Here is a 20,388-nt window from a genome sequence, read left to right as displayed (position 1 = left end):
CACATGTCTCCACCAACACAGTTGAAATAAAACAGTCCACATGTGATTAAAGTGTGAACTTTCAGCTTTAATTCAAGGAGTTTAACAAAAAATATTGCAAGAATTAGAACCATTTGAATCAGAAGTATAAAACAAATACATATGGACATGACTGTATGTTCTGATGTGTAAAACAATTTAAAAATGATGTACTGTTCTCTTCATATAATTATACCCATTTACTTTAACTCTGATTACATACCTTGTATGTTGTGTGTGTGTGGTTTAACTGGAATGTTCCTGGTAGTCAGGTAAGAGGGTGTGTCCATGCAGGCAGGCAGGTAAACCATGTCCAAACCTGCTTACCTTGTCTGCTGTTGCAGCACAATCCACATACCTCTCTGTTGGAATATTGTCCGTTCCTTCACATTTGTCAACACTCCTCTCGCGCTTTCTGGGATAAGTCTGTCATTTAACTTCTTGTTTAGAAAAAGGAAACATGTCAGTCAAAGTGTTTTACACCAGTGTGAGCGGCTCAGTAGAGGTAAAGTGTGTTTTTTTATTTTTCATAATTTTTTTTACAGATAGATGTAATGCTAATAAACACTGACCAAACTATTAAACGTTCAATGAAATAGTTAGATTGACGTCACTCTGTAAACAGTATTTACTTTTGTTTCTGTACACAAACTGGAGTTGTTGATTGTAGACATTGTACTTGGTGTATTTGGAAGCAGTTGAACTTTCCATACATTACAAAAGCTTCACATACATTTTGTATTTTACTCCTGCTTAACTGGTGTCGTACTATCCTGTCTAGATGAAGAAGAGGCAGGAAAGAATCCTCAGTGTCCTGAGCAGCACAGGTGTCACATTTGACTTGATCGACATTTCCCAGGATTCTGCAAACAAAGAAAAAATGAGGAGAATAGCAGGAAATCCGACTGCTCTCGCCCCTCAGATAGCCAATGGAGACACCTACTGTGGGGTAAGTGTCACATAATAAACTGCAAAAATAACAGCAGAGTTTCTTGAAAATCATGTCAAAATGAGTGGAGTTATGATTGAGTGTTAATCATTTACACTCAAACTGGGGTTGTCACCGGCTAACAAAACGTTCAATAGTGTAGAGCGTAGACAGAGGGATTAAATAAATATTTAGAGTATGCTGTGTCAGCCACAGGTTTGCACACACACACGCACACACTGATATGCTTGCACACACCCTAATTCCTCCTCTGACTTAACACTAAATACTCATTTACTCCAACAGGAAGGCTACATGCTTATGTTCCATACCCTGAGCACATTTTCATTTTATGCCATAAAGAGACCAAAGGCATAGATGATCAGCTGGTCGGTCATCTTCAATTAAAATACGTTGACAAGTGTGGCATAAACAGACATTCATGGACCCAGCTGGAGGAGCTTCAACAATCAGCAGAAAAGTTCAACTTGTCTCCCATTTTTGGGAAAATATCTGCATCAAAATCTTACACTAGCTGGAATCTGATAAGTGAATGTATTCTAATGTGCAGAAAATGTTTTGAAGTAGACCTGGTAGCTCTGAGACAAACATTCCTTTTGATTAGAACCCACTATCTCTAGACTTCATAGAATTTCACATTTTGACCCAATACTTTATATATAAAACTGGCACTTTTGACTGGAAACTCAAACATTTACTCTGGAATAATTTTACTCATAGACCACTGCAGTTTTACACTTGAAATATGGACAACAATAGTTGAAAAGTATTTATATAATTACTTTGTAGAAAGAGAGAATGTTCAAGAGACAGAAATCTTGTATAAACTATGAACTTTACCAGCCTTTATCAGCCATGAATATGATTTACAGACTTCAACCAATGTTTTTTCTCCAAAGTCATCCTAGTAAATATTGGACCTTTTTTTCACCAACCACATATCACCTGAACATTCTGACATTATTTCTTAGACACAAATCAGCAGAAAATTGACATGTCTGTCTCAGTCTTCGTAACTTTGCCTCATCTTGATCTTGCCTCATTAATCCCATCTGGAGGAATTAAAAAGATGAAACTAAAATGAGTGATAATTCAGATAAAATAATAACTATCTGAACAAAAAAGTGATCTACATTTATTCTTCCACTCAGTGTTCACAACCCTTCTGACCACACCCACTTAGGAGACAGGAAGTGAACCAATTCATGTCTTTGAAGAAGTATACCATTATGTATTGAGGTTCTTTGCAATAACTCATTCTGTATATTCACAGCACCCATTTTCTATGTATATGTAGAAACTGTATCTCATTTCTCCCTTTTGTGTGTGTGTCTTTGCATGCCCTCCAGGACTTTGAGGCCTTTGAGAATGCGATTGAGAATGGAGAATTACAGAAATTTCTCAAACTCTAACAGAAACCAACTGTGGAAAAACAAATCTACATCACCAAGGATATACATTTTTATAAAGGAAATTGGTCATAATTTATGAAAACAGTTTGTTTGGTTTATATCTAATGTACTCATTTTGGAAGTGCACATCTGAAAAGCTTTATTTTAATAATTTCACATCAGAGCATATGTGTATGAGACATCACTACAAATGTGAAGATTATTTGTTATTAAAAAAATGTGCTCTGCCCTGTTTTCCCCAATGAGACAGAAATAAAAATTGTTGGAATAAAATAAACGAGCCTGTTGTGTTATTACAAAATTAATGTTGTTGATATAGTCCTGTTGAGTTTTAAACATTTCAGATTTTACTGATTTTCTTACAGTGTTTGGCTGTTTTATTCATTTAATTACCTGTATAACATGTAGCCTTCATATACTTAATACATTTTTTTTAATCTCTATTAAACACCAGTAGGTCTATAAGTGCTCTATTATTTTTTCTTTTTTTTTTTTTCTTTAGTCGTCATGTAAAATGTACATTAAAAGACGTTAAATTCAAAGGTCACAGTATTGCTTTCCCGAGAAAACAACATGAGAAAGATTGACAGGAAAAGAGCAGTTTTTTTTTTTTTTTTTTAATATTTATTGACAAAATATACAAAAATAACAGTATAACAGTGCCTTATAACAAACATGGCATTGTGAATGATAATCAGCAACAAATGGGAACAATTACATTTCAAGAAAGAGAGAAACAGGGAAAAAAGAAACAAAATCAGTCTGCAAGGGGAGGTTAGTTCATTGTTCATTTGAGTCCAGGGGAATGTCACATAAATAAGAGTGAAGTTTTACAGCATTGGGTCTTTTCATACATTTTAAGGATTTCATGTACAGTTTGAGTTCATTTTTGAAAACACAAAAGTTGGGTGGGCATTTTTGACATTTGCTTTTGTGAATACAGAATTTAGCAATACATAAAATCACATTAATACAGAGTTCTTTTTTGTTATTTACCGGAACACCAAATGTTATGTCATCTCTTGTAAAATAATACGTAGATGATGGAAATATTTCTTTTAACCAATTTTGTAATTCTGTCCAAAACACTTGCACCGTACGACAAAAGAAAAATAAATGGTCTGTTGTTCCAATATCGGTATTGCAGAATGTACAACAGTTATCCTGTACATTGAAACTAAGTCTAAGTAACTCTTTTGATGGGTAGATATCGTTCATTATTTTTGAAGTGTGTTTCTTTGGCTTTGGGAGCTATAGGAAAGGATAAATACATTGTTCTTAGCTTTGAAATTGTACTTTTGTCAAGAAAAGAGCAGTTATCACATGTGAAAATACAACAGGCAAAAAAGAGGACGTCACATGAAGCGCGTGGGTCCTACCACCATTAAAGCCACGTCGCGTCCTTATGACGTCCTCTTTACCCGCTGACCGAGAGGAGGAAAGGGTACGTTCCACTACCCACCGGCCTAATCTTGTAGATTAATCAAACATCTTTACTCCTAAGTGAAATATATTGAGCTATTTATGATGAATAATAACCCTCCATTCATATCTTTTGTGTATTGCAGAACTTTAAGTCCAGCATCCATCCCTAATCTACAATGGCCGAGGAAGGGTGAGCATCATGCTAGTTCACATAGTCTTAGCCGGGATAAATGCTCCGACGATAACTGACTTTTGTATAAATAAACGTAACTTTTAAATACGTTTAGCTCAGCAAAGACTGCAGTAGCTCATGATGTTTTATTCTTCGGGTTGTCATCCTGTTAGAACTCAAAAAAAAAAAAAAAAATATATATATATATATATATATTTTAGCAGTTGCAGCATCAGAGCTACTGTACACCAAACTAGTGAAGTAGTCTACCCACTATGTGCTCTAAACCTGACTGTTCAGGATTTGTTTTAGGAGTTTGAAATGAATTATTTAACTCAACTTCAGTGTTGTAAATTATTATATATTGTGTGTCATTCAATGGTCACTCTTCCATGAACGTGATTTAAGTTAAAGTTGATAATTGCTGTACGTTACGATATGTTTATTTTTTGATTAGGCCGCTTCTATTTTTTTTTTTTTTTTTTTTTTTTTTTTTTTTAAACCAGGAAAATCCTATTGAGGGTAAGATTCTCTTTTAACAGGAGTCCTGTTCAAGATAGGCAGCAGCAAACGGTTACAAAATTAGAGTTAAAACACAAGCGTAAGATATAACACAAAATTTACTGGCAGATTATGAAGAAAAAGTGCATGTGGTAAAGTTGGCCTCCAGAACTGTTAGGATTTAAAAGCGTTCAATGAAATTAACTTATTTTTCAGACTTTGTGCAACATATTCCTTGAATAAGGTGCAGAATGAACAAAAGTCCTTTGACCCAAATCAGTGCAGGCATATGGAATGGAAGCAAGAAGTGATCTTGTAAAAGCAAAGCTGAACTTGTCATAGTTGTTACTTGGACTGGCTTTGACCTTTTCATGCATACTGGTCACTACAGTGGACAGCTGTTCAAAGGTGTTTTCTTGTATATTCATGGATTTTATTGTTTTAGTTCCGTATCAACTGACACAGTGGACACTCGTGCATCATCTCATACACTGCAATTCATACCATTACTGTAACTTTTTGTTCTTGATAAACCTGACCTGCACTAACATGTTTGAGTGTAAATTAATTGCTAATTGTTATTAGACTGTAATTAACTGTTTTCTTAATCAAAAAGTTTTTTTTTTTTTTTGCGTATTATCTCCATGAAGTGAGTAATAACTAGCATTAGAGTATGTTAAAATGTGACAAAACATTTGTTTTGTTGTTAAGCTGAGATTAGCTGCATGAAAATTTTTTTATTTCATAGTTTTCACACACTATATTACTTTCTGATATTGTTTCTTTGCTTCAAAAATTAAATGCATGGTGTCCAGCTGAGTGGACATTTTTGTAACTCCATTAAAAAAATAGGTTCATTAAAATGATTTCAACCACATTGTTTTTTTCATGCCTAAAGATGAATAAAAACACTCGGGGGGGGGGGGGGGGGGGGGGGGGATCTTAACTAAGATTCTCATAAGTCATGGTTAATATGAAATGAAGCATAGATGCTTTTATAGTTTGTAGGTCTGCTGTCCTGGAGCATAAAACCCACGCTTATAAATCTAGAGCTTTCTGGCGTTGAAATGATGATTTTTATTCTTTTGTCGGATACCCCTTCACTCTACAATGAGTGAGATCCTTCTTCTGACATGCTGGAAGCCTACTGGAATTACATTAATAATGAATAGTAAAACAATACTCTGCTGACAATTTGAGTGAAACAAGTTTGGTTTTTCCCTCTTTCAACCACTTCCAATAGCATTGCTGCCGGAGGTGTGATGGATGTCAACACTGCCCTCCCTGAAGTGCTCAAGACCGCACTCATCCACGATGGCCTTGCCCGTGGTATCCGTGAGGCTGCCAAAGCCCTGGATAAGTATGTATAAAACTCACTTTGACTGATTGTGTCAAATGTAGTTGTATCACTGATGATAATTTGGCTCCCTCTACTGAAATCTGTGAGGAGATTGCCACTGTTACCCAATATTTGTCTGAGATATGCTATTACCATTTTTTAAAATGTGTAAAGCTTTATTATGGGCTAATTAACTGTTTTTCTGTAGACGTCAAGCCCATCTCTGTGTCCTTGCGGCCAACTGCGATGAGCCCATGTACGTCAAGCTGGTTGAAGCCCTCTGCGCCGAGCATCAAATCAACTTGATCAAGGTAAAGAGTGATGTTAAAGAAAATATCACCAGTTCAAGAGAGGTTAAGTCATGGAGCACTTGTACATCCTGTGCTGTTTAACATATTCCAGATGCATGTTCTGTGTTAAAGGTAACATGTAGATGTACTGCTGTATCACTGATGATAATTTGGCTCCCTCTACTGAATACTGTGAGGAGATTGCCACTGTTACCCAATTTTTTGTCTGAGATACAGCTAGAGTATCAACACTGCTACTGTTTATTATTCCATTACACCCCAGAACCAGAACCCTGTTTATGATGAGCATGACACTTTTTTTAATTGTACTTCTCTTCATTGGCTTCTAAGAACTGGTTTAAATGCTTATGGTTGGAACATTTTCCACTTTTTTTTCAGGTTGATGACAATAAGAAACTTGGTGAATGGGTTGGTCTATGCAAGATCGATCGTGAGGGCAAACCCCGCAAGGTGGTGGGCTGCAGTTGTGTCGTAGTCAAGGTAAATGCACGCTTGGACTAAAAACTTACCAGAGTGTTGTCATGTTTGCAGGAAAACTGTCTATGCCTGATAAGTTGTCATAGAAGTTTTGACAGGGAACAAACTTTGCCAGTCAAGTGCAGCTGCTGTGCCTTGTGCCATTAAGCTGTTGGTGAAAACCCCTGGCTAAATGACAGCCAGTGTACGAACCCTGTCGTCTGTCTGTGGCGTCTGGGGTCCCTAAGAATGGCAACATACAGAAGTGCCTAAACTTAGCTTTAGTAGTAATGAACATGAATGTTTTGGAATTTTAAAAGGAAAAAATTGCACAGTTCTCATGGCAGCCATAAACTATGTGGAAATGCTTGTATTGTATATCAGAACAGGATGCATGAAACCTGAATATGCATATTTAAAAATACAAGTTTGAGGTTAATTATTCATACAGAATGCCTTCATGTCAGAAGTGTTCCTTTCTGTTGCCACTAAACTTCAGTGCAGTTATCAGAGGTGACACTTCGGTCAAGTTTAATATTGACGGTTGTCTCATTCATTCAGCACTAAAGTAAAAAACCTGCTCCTCAACTTGATTGGTTTTCTCCTACAGGATTATGGCAAGGAGTCTCAAGCCAAGGACGTGATTGAGGAATACTTCAAAGCCAAAAAATGAGACGTGAATAAAATGTGGAAATGAAACTCTTTCTAGTGTTTTCATTAATAGGAGTGAATCAAATCAAAACCAAACATGGTGGTGCAGAGGTTGGCACAGTCGCCCCAGGGCAAGAAAGTCCTGGGTTTGAGTCCAACTCCAGCTGGACCTTTCTGTGTGGATTCCCTCCAGGTACTCCGGCTTCCTCCCACCATCCAAAGACATGCACCAATAGGTTAATTTAGGTCAGTCTGAATTGTCTCTAGGTGTTAATGTGACAGTGAGATCAACTGCACACACAGTAGCCAAACTTTAAAGCTGAGACTCAGACAAGTGAATGGATAGATGATTGAAAACTGAACGCCTAAATTAGAAACAAAACACACAGTCTGTTGGATAAGTTTTCTCCTTTATATCTACATACATAGACATTTCTGAATAAAAGAAGACATTCAAATACATTAAGGCACAACACATCATGACGCACATTCTCAACTTTCAAAAAAAAAATTACAAAAATCTGGAGAAAATAAAAGACCCCAAAAAAATTAAAACTCTTTCACTGACAAACACCCAATGCTGCCCTTAAGTTTATTGTAAATAATTTACAAGTTGTTTTTTTTTTTGCCTTACTGCATTATTGTGATTATCATATGACCAGGAAGAAAACACTTCAAAATAAAAGCAGCTGTTGTCCCCGTGCACATAAATGCTGCCTGTACAGAGGCTCTCAAATTAAAAGTTTAGAGGTGGTTCATCCCAAGTGAACCCCTGCAGTCCTGACTGTTATAACCCGGGAGCTCCCACCACAAACCACATTAGCTGGGAGTCGGCCAAAGAAGCATCCTTGCAGTTCAAAGTTGTTCCGCCTTGATAGGGTTCCAGTCTTCATCTGCGTGGATGGACAGTAGATCAGGCCTCTATTGCCAAGGGGTGGGTTGGGTAGTTCTCTCTTAACGCCACTGACTGTTCCATTATCTCCATTCACTTCTCCACTTGCATCTTAAGACCGTTCAGAGTTTGTAAATCCAGACGTTCCAAAAAAAAAATCACAAAACATTTGCAGTGTATTGTTTGTTCTTAAATAGTTATACAAAAGAAGGGGCTGCCTGGCTGACCATGTCCGTGGTATCATTGCATGAGTCCGTATTGCTATAATAGTTACAGGTACTCAAACTCCAGTGCTTGGTGTAATGCCAGCAGGTCAGAGTGACTGGATATCCTCCAGAAAGGCATGTTGTGCTGTGGAATGCACAAACACACATGCACATTAAAACCAGAGGTACAGTTGGAAACATGCACACCACCACCTTAAATCATGCCAGCTACACTACTGTGGCTTGTAGCTGCTTGCTCTGCAAAAGCACGGCAAACAAAATCCATGCATTCTTGATCCCAGCACCCAGCACTATGAATGAAACCCAAAGTGGAGAAGAGACAGGACATAAATATTCACATTAAAGAAAGTACATCACTTATTCCCAGGTTTGTTGTGGCATAGGTCTTCAGTAATGCAACGTGCTAACCATAGAGGACTTCACACTCATCGCTATTGACAACCAACATCACTGCTCTGAACAAATAATATTCAAAGTTTGATTCGTAGTCTGGACAGCCAATCATGTTATTGTCAAAAGCACCAATTTTTGAATAAAAATGCCCAATTTTTGTAATAGGCTGCTCAGTAAACAAATATGGCATATTTGACAATATGTGCAGCATTAGCCAAACCAAACCCAAATCTCAGATTTGCACTCAAAGTTGCATTCAAATGTCTTCTGTTAACACAGGAAGAAAAAAAAAACACGCAAATAGCAAGTAGAACAGAAAGAAGTAAATGACCAACACAAAACCTCTACAGCACAGAAAGGCAGGCTTCGTCCAATCAGAGCTCACACTGTTTGGAGTAGGCGGGGTCACGGTGAGGTTGCGGGTCCATTACCTTTTTGGCCGCCTGCTCCTCTTCCACACCGTCCCCAATTACAACATACACTACTTTCCTGCCAAACCTTTGCATTATGCGTTCAAAGCAACTCTCTTTTCCTGCAAAATAAATAAACAAGGGGAGGAAGGAGGGTCATGAGGTCAGAGGGGTCAAAGTTCAAGAGTTGTTTACCTGGCTGGCAGCATGCTCTTCATCCTTCCCATCGCCAATCACAACATATGTAATGTTAGTGCCAAAGCGGGAGACTATACGTTCAAAACAGCTCTCTTTGCCTGGAGACAAACAAACGGCTTTCACAGGTTTTTCATTTGTTGTTTAGATGGAAATCACACACACACACAAACACACGCGCCATTTTCCGCTAACAGAACGCTTACTTTTATTAATCCTGACAACCCAGTGGTGCATTCGGAAAAGCGCTTCAATTCAGACAAACATTACCAATCTGGTTACCATGACAACCTAAAGAGACGGAGTGCATGTGAGGTCAGAAGTCGCACCCCTGTATTCACCATTTGGTGTACGGCATCCAATCCTCAAACACCTAAGCGGTCGCAGTATGTTGTAAACTCATGAGGGGTTGTCATGGTTACCACATTGCTACATCACTTTACATCAACGCGCCGCAAGGGTTGAACTAGGTGTAACATAAGATCACAATCACACATGCTTGGCTTGACTTTTCTTTCCTGAGTGTTTTGGCTCTGGAATGTTGACTTGTTTGGTTTCCTCTGTTCAAACTGATGCAGGGTTGAATATAATTTAATGTTGGCCACAGTCTGCGGTGCGCTGTAACCTGCTGACGCTCACACTAATGCACTCCACTCAGAATGTGGGCGTCCGGCCTTGAATATCCCACAAGTGTCACTGTTGATCAAAACTACAGTATAGGGCGGATAATGTAGGGTGAGAGCGGATGTCATTTAGAACAACGTTGGAATTAAAGACAGCAGACTGGGTGTGAATTAAAAAAACTGAACCTGTCACTAATTGAACACAAACATAATAGAAACGGTCCATTTTAGGATTAGTACTGTCATACAGCAAATGTGCAAATTAATGGGTGTGAGTAGTGTACATAATTCTTTATGTCTTGCTTTTATTTGACTTATTCTAGTGCAGGGGTGTCAAACTCATTTTAGTTCAGGGGCCACATTAAGCCAAATTTGATCTGAAGTGGACCGGACCAGTGAAATAATAACATAATAATATATAAATAATGTCAACTCCAAACTTTCCTTTATATTTTAGTGCGAAAAATTTTAATTATGCGATGAAAATGTCTATATCTACCAACTATCCTTTATAACAATGTAAATACCATGAACTGAAATTTCTTAAGAAAACTAAGTGTAATTTTAACAATATTATGTTTCCGTTGATCATTTACACATGTAAATTACAACTTAGAGATCACAGTGGATCTACAAATACACAAAACATTTAATAACAGGCAGAATATTGATAAACTTACATTTCAGACATTTCAAAATGTTCAGATTTGTGCAGGTTATTTGTGTTTTTGTGAAATATTAGTTTGTTTTAGTGTAAATACAGTAAAATGACATGAAAATGTTTCCATTTACAAAGAGAAGAATATGGAGTTGTGAGTGTTTATAGGTTATTATGATAGTAGTTTACTGATCTGACCCACTTAAGATTAAATTGGTCTGTATGTGGAACGTGAACTAAAATGACTGTAATTTCAGTGGAATTTTTGCATTTCACAAATTCATCCCACGGGCCAGACCGGACCCTTTGGTGGTCTGGATTTAGCCCCTGGGCCACATGTTTGACACCTTTGTTGTAGTGTTTTCTATTTTTTCAATCTGTCTGTCTGTCTGTAGTCACGGAAACAATTATTCAACCATCGAAAGTCATTAAAAACATGTATCGTGTATCATGTGACTAAAACAAACAGAAAAGAAAACATGGAATGTCTAAAAGCACTGTTTTTGTCAGTACAATGCCATAGCTATTGATGTAAGAACTGAAGTGATTTTGGTTATTATCAAGAAAACATGGAAAATGGATAGATATCAGCTCTGAAATTAAACTTGTTATTTTTGTTGTTATCATTATATTTGTCCAAATAAATGTACCTTTAGTTTTACCAGGCATTAAAATGAACAAGAAATTGAAGAAAACAAGGGGTGGTCTAATAATTTTTTCCGCGACTGTATCTGTCTATCGAATTTGCAGGGTCATGCATTTGCTTTATTTGAAGTTGACAGTGCTCATGAATTAACAGAAATATAAACTGTAAATCAGTTAGAGATAGCCAACAGAGCTAAAGCAATCTAAATACAATCTTAAAAAGAAAGAACTCATTAATAATCCAAAACACCAATAAAACTGGGGGAAAAATGTGTCAAATTCCAATTTAATGTAACAGGCACCATTGCATACTATATATAACAGCTGTAGTCAAGGCCGCCTTAATGCACGGGCTAACCGGGGCTGTAGCCCAGGGGCCTACTGACTTAAAGGGCCTATCATTTTTACATACTCCATAAGCATAAAAACTAACATCGATTTGTAATTTGTCAGTTTTCCTGTCTATCTTTTTATACGTACTGTACGCACGTCTGAAGCTGCATATTGATCCCAATTGGTAAGCCCCAGCCCGTGCAGGTGGAGTTAACAGCCACAGAGGGGGAGAAGGAGGGGGAGACACAGATGAACCTTTCAGCAGTGACCCGGGTCGTTGGGGAAACAACTTTGACCAGCAACAGGTACGCGCATACTGGGTGAAAATGGGACCAGAGACCAGCCAAAATCCAGACACTGTGTGCATCAGAGCGTGTATACAAGCATCAGAGACGGGATTGTTCTAGAACTCATTTCAGCCGCAAACTAAATAACGGAGAGTGTGTTAGTAGAGAATGGCTGTTATTCACCATCAGCAGGCAGTGTGTTTTGTTTTGCATGCAAGATATTTGGTGAGAAAAATGAAAAGTCGGTATTTGCTAATGGGGGATATTCAGATTGGAAACATGCAGGTGATCGCACAGCAGAACACGAAACTGGTGACACCCACAGAAAGGCCATGATCACTTATATCAATCAAGCAGCTGGCCGTGGGACAGTGGACTCAGAACTAAAATAAACAGTTTGATGAGTGTGAATATTGGACACAGGTTCTACAGAGGGTTGTTGCTGTTGTGAAGTATTTAGCTGAGCATGGGCTAACTTTCAAGAGTGATAGCCACAGGTTTGGAGACACCAACAATGGAAATGATTTGGGCAGTATGGAACTGATCAGCCAGTTTGATCCTTTTTTAAAGGTTCATTTTGAAAAATATGGAAACGCTAGCAGAGGAACTCCATCCAACCTTTCTCTAAATGTGTGTGAGGAATTCATACAGCTGATGGCACAGAAGGTGCTGGATGAAAATATCAGTCGAGTGAAAGTTGCAAAGTATTTTGCTTTCAGTGTGGACCCCACACCAGATATTCCACATCTGGACCCGCTGACTTTCATTCTGTGCTATGTATCGCCAGAGGGCTGTATAGAAGAGCGCCTTGTAAAGTTCCTCCCCATTGAAAGCCATACAGGAGAAGCACTTTATCTCCATGTCACTGTCCATGGTGCTGTGTGTGTTTGTGTGTGTTTGTGTGAGCTGGGGGGGGGGGGGGGGGTTGAGTTTATGCCTATGTGCAGGTGCATGGGTTCTCAGGCTTTATAGTTTGATCTGTTGCTGCTGTTAAATAATTGTTTTTCCTGACAGTTGATGGTTGGTGACAATAATTTTTATCATGAAGTCAAACTTCCATCCATCTTGGTTACAATCTACTCGCTGTTGTAGATTACCAAGATATTATATTTTATAATGAGGCTTGGTAATTTTGAAGGATGGGACAGGGGGGCCTACAACACCTCCCTCAGCCCCGGGGCCTACCATTAGGTTAAGGTGGCCCTGGCTGTAGTATTACATAAATGAATAAAAATACAGTAAAGCAGCAGGAGGCAGGTACTGCTCTGTTCAATGCTCATATAACTGACTGTTTATGAGCAACTACTTCAGCTGATGAGTAAAACAATGGTAGGTGTTTATTTCTGGTAGTAAATTCCATTCTTTGCCATGACTGAAAACACACACGGCTAAAAGCTCTTTTTCTTATGCTTAACATAGTTGGATCAAATTTTTTCACCTCAAACGTTTGTGTTTCTATAGGATTTTATACGTATGGAAGCTGTTTGATGTTTACGTACATGTGATTCTTTGAGTGTACCTACTGTTTTAAATGAATTAAAGTTTATGGGGTTCTGCTGTAGTCATACACACACACACACTGTAAAAAATACACATACTGTGACTCAGACACTCCCAGCCAGAGAACCTGAACCCTTACCCATAATAAACCGGGAAACATGATATCACCAAGACATCGGGTCGACGTAAAAACATCATAGTAACATATAACCATCAAAATACATGTAACTTAACATGTGAAAAGTCAAGGTTGAGTAAATTGTAATGTAGTCTAATCAATGTAATCACTTCCATGCAACTAACAGGCATGATATTTCTATCACTATCAGATTATTATTGTGCAGTATTTATGGGATACTGTGCATATGTGTGTGTGCCTTACCTATTTTTGTTGCACTGTAAATGTTCTCGATGGGGAAAACAGATCCAAGACTATATAAGAGAACTTTAGCCAGCGCTGGTATGAGCTGTGTCGTGGTCACCAACACATTTACACAGTTACTCCTGCAGGACACGGACAGAGGAAGAATAAAGCATAGAGAATTAATGAGGATGAATGTTTGGATACGCAAATAGATGAACAGGATTAACCCACGAAGACCCAAACATCCACCAGTGACCAAGTGCATCTACTGATCTAAACTGTTTAATACATGTTGATCCACTAATCCTATCAATACATGTAAATAATTGGTGTCGTCTTGTCATGGTCATCAGATATGAGCCATCTGGACATTCAGAGGCTCTGTAGTGAACGTGGAAACACCGTCATCTTCTACAACATTGACTCACCAGTAAAAACAATGTAATTTGATAAATGACAGTGGATGACACTTGGTTTGTGTTCAGTTAATGATATATTTTACTGAAAAAAATACTTTTTCTCAAGATTTCAATTTGAAAACCCTCAAATGTAATCTCAGCATGATGATTCAAGTATATGATCAGTAAATTAAATACAGGAAAATACCTGATTTTCACTGAAAAAATGCAAAATTTAGAAGGTAATGTTATGATAAATGGTGATAAATTTCTTAAGAAAGGTAAAATAGAGAGGAAAATTCATTTGGGAACTACCACAAAAATAGTGCTGGGTCTTTATGGGTTAATGAAGAGCAGGGCAGTGGTGTGTGTGGGGGTGTGGGGTGTGGGGGGCACCACCACTTCAGTGCAGCGAACCATGTAAACCCTAAAAATATAACACTGTGCAGGCATGGCTTAATATTCTGATTACAATAGATTTTATGATTTTATGCAAGATTGATGATAAAGGTGCCAGCCAGTACATTTTAATAATACTGTTTAATGATAACAGTATTAGATTATCCCCTCATTGATGTGTAAATACAAATAAAATATAGTTTTACTTTTCAAATGGAAGTATATTTACTAGTATCAACCAAGGGGACTCCTATTTTTCTGGGACACTTCGCCTGGGGGTGGGGTTACATCCTATGTCACTGATGTGTTTGATGCGAATTCTTGTGTCGGCACGGTGTCATAATCTGGTTATACCCTAACCCTAACCCAACCCCTAACCCAAACATGTAGAACAGGGGTGTCAAACTCATTTTGGTTCAGGGGCCATATTTAGCCCAATTTGATCTAAATCGAGCCAGACCAGTAAAATAATGACTTAATAACCTATAAATAATGACAAATCCAAGTTTTTGTTTTACTACTAAAAAACCCCCAATTAAATTATGAAAATATTTACATTTTACAAAAAAGATGTGAATAACCTGAAAAAAACTGAAATTTAATTTGAAAAATTAGTGCAATTTTAACAATATTATGCCTCGACTTATTATCTATACATGTACATTACACACAATGTTACATAAACATTTGGTAACAGGCAGAAGATTGTTAAAATTTTGGAGTTTGGAACTAAAATTTGAACAATTTCTACAATATTACATCTGTTATTATTAACACAACTACAGTTAACAGTGGATCTATAAATGCACCAAACATTTAGTAACAGGCGGAATATTGTTCAAATTGCACATTTCAGGTTGTTCATCTTTGTTTTTATTTATGTATTTATTTGCATTTTATTGTGAAAATACTTCTGTAAATGTTAATATTTTCACAGTGTAATGTTATTTTTTTCACTTCAATTTTTTTCCACATAATTTTTCACAACGAAAATTTGTAGTTGCCATTATTTATGGGTTATTGTGTTGTTATTTTTACTATAGATCCCATTGGTCTGTATGTGGAACCTGAACCAAAAGGATTTTGACAGCCTGGACTTTTCAGGTTAATTTTTGCACTTTGATCCCACGGGCCACATTGGAACCTTTGGCGGGCCAGATTTGGCCCTCGGGCTGCATGTTTGACTCCTGTGATGTAGAATGTAACCCATCAGCTAAGAGGTCCGACACCTGGACCAAACCATATCATGTAAAAAGGAGGGGGAGATGACTGGGTGTAATTCTTTTATGCCATAAACAAAACTAATGCAAAGAACAAATATGATTAATCGTGTCTTGTGAAGCAAACATTCTTTTATGGGGATAGGACTAAAGTTCTCCTGTTTTCTGTCAGTCAAGGGCCCATAGAACTGTCATTACTTTTTAATAAAGAGTGAATCCGTTGCTAAATGCATCCTCATGTGCTGAATATCCATTTGCTTCCCTGCTAACGAGCATGAGACTAAACGTGCCACAGTTTTGGTGAATGAAATGATGGAGACGTGGTAAAGCGGCACCTGGAGCTGATGATGGACAGGGACTTGAGGGCGTGGGTGAGCCAGGAGTCGGTCAGAGCTTCAACCTCTGCTCTGAGCTGCAGCCAGGCATCTCTTTTAGCAGGACCCAGCAGACCTGAAAACACAGTGTCACATGACTCAACCATCATAACATCAGGCGTCACCGGTTTTGGGGCAAACGTTTCAATAGATGTCTGAGATCAGGGCTATGATGACGGCATTTGATTCAGTAATTCATGCTTAATACTTTAGTAGAATTTTGTTGAGACTTTTACTGTCCTTATATGTTTCTTCTGAATACTTTGACTGGGCTGTGCATTAAAGCAATAATGATGTTTTATACGTCTTATGTTCATTTTCAGTCCCACATGGCTACAGTTATTAAATTTTCTGTCTAGATAGTCATCAAAATGCATTGGTCTTCAAATAAAATGCAAAATGTTTTAGTGTTTAGTCGTTTTTTCCCCTCACATCACGCATTTTGTTTTTAATAGTCTATCTCTAGCAAATTATAAAAAAATATTCTGACCATAGTAGACTACAAATAACCATAGGATTCCTTCAAAATCACTCAAAAATCAGCATGTAACCCCTAAAAACCCAAATATCCACTGTCGACCAAAAGCATCTACTGATCTAAACTGTTGATCCACTAATCCTATCAATACATGTAAATAATTGGTGTAAAATGCATTTTGTCGTCTTTTCATGGTCATCAGATATGACCCATTTGGACATTCAGAGGCTCCGTAGTTACCGTGGAAACACCGTCATCTTCTACAACATTCATTCACCAGTAAAACCAAGGGAGTTGGCTCAATGACAGTGGATGGACACACTACCTGGGTTTATGTTCAGTTAATGATATAGTCCTTTAAAGTCACTTTTTCTTCATTTTTTTCTATTTTGATATAATAAACTGACTTTAATCTGAGCTTTTATTAACATCTACATGATCTGTGACTTAAACATAGGAAAATAGATCATTTTCACTGGAAAAAATGCAAAATTCAGAGCACAATATTATAATATATGGTGATGAATTTCTTAGGAAAGGTTAAATAGAGAGAAAAATTCATTTGGGAACTGACACAAAAGTCATATTGGGTCCTTATGGGTTAAACAAGAAAGAAATAATAATTCCTATAACATGTGTTCTTAATTTTTATTATCATGAAATAATTTCTGGCTCCATTATTCAGTTCTAATTTGCAGTCTACTGTAGATAGAAGCACTAAATAGGAGCCTCATATATACTTAAGTTGGATTTTTAAACACTAAAGATGTAGGAAATGAGTAAATACAAGTAGCATAGGTTAAGACAGTTCTCATGTTAGTCAAATCCATGTCTTTATAATGTTGACTTTTAACGGAAACACTTAAAATTTAGCATCAAGTATCATCTTTTATGTGAAAATAGCTTTTTTTTTTACATTCTTCAGACAGGCCACTAACAGAGCTTTGAGAGTAATGAGTACCTGTCGCTCCTGTCTACATAATGTGGAAAACTTCTTCTTCTGCAGCCTAAACTTTTCAGCCTGAACTCTTACTCTCAAAGGTTTAATGTCATTCAACACTAGAATATTTACTGCACCCACCCCTCCACCTGTCGAACCAGAACTAGAACGTCTCCCCACAGATCGCTGTGCATGATGACCCTCTAACTGATCCGATTGGCTTACCCCCCACATTGTTTTTGTATGTGCTATACAACTCTTTGACGCGTCGGTAGCGGAAGGCCAGTTTCCTCATCCAGTCGACACCGCCGCGGACACCCGTAGCCAGGCACAGGTTGGCGCTGGTTGCAGCTGCATGGAAGCCATCAGTTGCAAAACTGTAAGTACTGTCAATAATAATGATATGTTTTATTTGAAAAATCTGCTCTGGTAGAACAAAAGCATTCATGGTTTGTTACTCAGCTTTGTAAAATATATGTATATTAACACTGCTAAAATTCATAGTATGATATCAGGGTTTCTGCAGGTCATTAAAAATCATTAAATAGATTTTGTGAAAATTAAGGCCTTAAATGGCATTAAAAAGCATTAAATTTTATGTCCAGAGGCATTAAAAAATTAAATACACTTGATTGAAAAAAGCATTGTTATTCACGATATATTTTGATAATATCAACATTTAATAATTTTGATTGGAAGTATAAGTAAGTAAGTAAGTAAAGTAAGTAAATTTTATTTATAGAGCACTTTTCACAGACAGAGTCACAAAGTGCTTTATCTATTATAGTGTGTGACAGGCGGAACCCTTTAATTACCTCCGTCAAGGAGGTTATGTTTTCACCAGCGTTTGTCTGTCTGTCTGTCTGTCAGTGTGCAAGATAACTCAAAAAGTTACAAATTTGGAAACAAACAAACAAATTTGGATGAAAATTTCACTAAATGTTGATACTGGCACAAGGAACAAATGATTAAATTTTGGTGGGGATTGGGGTGGGGGCACTGATCTGCCTTGAGGGTGGTCTGTGCTCTATGAGTGCTTTTCTAGTAGGCTATTGTTTATGGCCGGTACACGAAGTCATCGACACCGGATGCTTGGAATGCAACGTGCTGTGAGTGTGCTCATGCTGTAGCAAAAGAGCAGAGGGAATATTAGCAAATGTCGGAAAAATGGGAAAATGCAAGTTTCAGCAGAAGTGATTGGAGGAGGAACTATTCAGAACCTGGTAAAAGCCTGTCAACGTAAACCATCACATATAAAACTGTATGTAAAACTGTATCTGCAGTTAGACATGGGCCTTAAATTTTGCTTAAAGTGACATTAAAAAGCATTAAATTCCATTTACTGATGCCTGCAGAAACCCTGGATATAACATACAGAATAATGAATAAATTAATAAACCATTAAGGAACAATCACACTTTAAGAACAAAATTACTTTAAAAATCAACCAATGCTATACAAGAAATACCATCACCATTCACATTCTACTAACATGTAAAAAATTATTAAATATCCAATGCTCACCTTAAGTCCTGGCCGTTGTCATCTGATGATACATCATCAATATGTACCTGATCACACTCCTGAGCATGAAGAGACGCACAGAAAACACATTAGCAGTGTACAGATATTGAAAAAATGCAAATATAATGATAAACATTACCAATAAGTGAGTATATTCAGAGTTATTGCATCTGTGAATTAATACGAATGAGCACTACATTCAGCAACTTACTGTGTTACACCAATATACACCACTAGGGGGCAGTAAAAGTATTTGATATACTCACCGTTTATCTATAATCATAATCATAATAATAATAATAATAATAATAATAATAATAATAATAATAATAATAATAATGATGTAGTCTAATATAAATGTGTGTGTGTTATGTCTGATATCTGGGTCTCACCTCCAGGTCATTAAAGAATAAGTGTGTGTCAGCCAAGTTGAAGATCATCTCCTCCATCCTCAGTCCAAGCGTTACTGCCATGGGGGGGTCCTTATTGAGAAAGAGGCAGACATCATCCTTACTATCATCATCATCATAACCATCATCATCACATCACCAAAATGAGAAATTATTGGCCCGTCTGCTCGCTCCCATCATCATTTCCTTCCTCATGTTTGAAAAACTATTTCAGGTTTACACACACACACACACACACACACTTGTAGATGTGGTGTGTGCCACTCATCAGAGCAGATGCTGACAGACAGGTTGCACTTGTTCTGTCCCATCAACATTCCTCATGCTTGGTGGGGGGTGTTGGTGGCGTTACGCGTGCGTGTCTTTACATGCGTGTACTGCGGAAAAGTAGGTACCCTCAAAGGACAGCACTTGGAGTGTATGTGGTATGTGAATGGTGTGTATGTGTGTGTGAATGTGTGTGTGTGTTTGGGAGAACGCAGCCTGCCCTGCCAGCCGGGGCTCAGCTGCAAAAACCATCATCTGTGATAGGTCAGCGAGGGTCGACAGCTTGCTGCGCGATTCGCTGACACCGTCAGACGACCAGAATAGAAAGAAACTAACAGGAAGGACCAGCGAGAGTGAAAGTGAGTGGGACACAGACAGAGAAAGAGAGAGAGTGTGTGTGTGTGTGTGTGTGTGAGAAAGTGCAACGAACAGAGAGTGGGTGCTTGAAGAATCTGAAAGAAACTAAACAGCTTCTGACTGTGACAGCAGCAATTTAAGCTGTGTTCCTTTAACCGCTTTATTGTCAGTCACAGTGACAAGAGGCACTTCAGTTTGTCGTTCAGGTAATAATTACGCTGGCTGCCGGCCAAAGGAGCATTACAGACATCTACAGTTGT

The 20,388-nt window shown here is 37.7% G+C and overlaps 3 protein-coding genes and 2 non-coding genes across 14 annotated transcripts in view; 4 read left to right on the top strand and 1 right to left on the bottom strand.

Moving 5' to 3' along the window:
• Positions 1–349: 349 nt before the first annotated feature.
• LOC115415255 (SH3 domain-binding glutamic acid-rich-like protein 3) lies at positions 350–2,572 on the top strand. The gene is made up of 3 exons (XM_030128768.1): positions 350–523; positions 800–967; positions 2,317–2,572. Exons 1-3 carry the CDS (start codon positions 479–481, stop codon positions 2,377–2,379), a joined length of 276 nt encoding a protein of 91 aa, XP_029984628.1. The 5' UTR covers positions 350–478; the 3' UTR covers positions 2,380–2,572.
• Positions 2,573–3,745: 1,173 nt separating this feature from the next.
• rps12 (ribosomal protein S12) lies at positions 3,746–7,282 on the top strand. The gene is made up of 6 exons (XM_030128968.1): positions 3,746–3,823; positions 3,948–3,994; positions 5,721–5,837; positions 6,025–6,127; positions 6,506–6,607; positions 7,194–7,282. The coding sequence occupies exons 2-6, from the start codon at positions 3,981–3,983 to the stop codon at positions 7,254–7,256; spliced, it is 399 nt and encodes a 132-aa protein (XP_029984828.1). The 5' UTR covers positions 3,746–3,823; positions 3,948–3,980; the 3' UTR covers positions 7,257–7,282.
• On the top strand, positions 5,880–5,962 carry LOC115415682 (small nucleolar RNA SNORD100). Its single transcript, XR_003934858.1, has one exon. It is a non-coding gene; the product is annotated as a small nucleolar RNA SNORD100 (small nucleolar RNA).
• Positions 6,259–6,342, top strand: LOC115415681 (small nucleolar RNA SNORD100). Its single transcript, XR_003934857.1, has one exon. It is a non-coding gene; the product is annotated as a small nucleolar RNA SNORD100 (small nucleolar RNA).
• Positions 7,283–7,862: 580 nt separating the features above from the next.
• Positions 7,863–20,388, bottom strand: part of eya4 (EYA transcriptional coactivator and phosphatase 4) — a 59,231-nt gene continuing 46,705 nt past the window's right edge. For 7 of the 10 annotated variants that reach the window (XM_030128967.1, XM_030128958.1, XM_030128961.1 and 4 more), the window contains 7 exons: positions 19,487–19,576; positions 19,095–19,153; positions 17,796–17,956; positions 16,114–16,228; positions 13,780–13,901; positions 9,352–9,452; positions 7,863–8,477 (listed from right to left, as the gene is read on the bottom strand). In XM_030128967.1, the coding sequence (XP_029984827.1) occupies positions 8,397–8,477; positions 9,352–9,452; positions 13,780–13,901; positions 16,114–16,228; positions 17,796–17,956; positions 19,095–19,153; positions 19,487–19,576 (729 nt within the window). In that variant the 3' untranslated portion in view covers positions 7,863–8,396. Of the gene's footprint in view, positions 8,478–9,177; positions 9,279–9,351; positions 9,453–13,779; positions 13,902–16,113; positions 16,229–17,795; positions 17,957–19,094; positions 19,154–19,486; positions 19,577–20,388 lie in introns of all 10 variants that reach the window. The other 3 variants (XM_030128959.1, XM_030128960.1, XM_030128964.1) reach the window with 1 other exon arrangement.

The sequence above is a fragment of the Sphaeramia orbicularis genome, chromosome 24 (assembly GCF_902148855.1).
Source record: "Sphaeramia orbicularis chromosome 24, fSphaOr1.1, whole genome shotgun sequence".
In the NCBI taxonomy this organism is placed as follows: Eukaryota; Metazoa; Chordata; class Actinopteri; order Kurtiformes; family Apogonidae; genus Sphaeramia; species Sphaeramia orbicularis.
The sequence above is the reverse complement of the archived record's forward strand: the minus strand, read 5'-3'. Positions and strand labels throughout refer to the sequence as shown.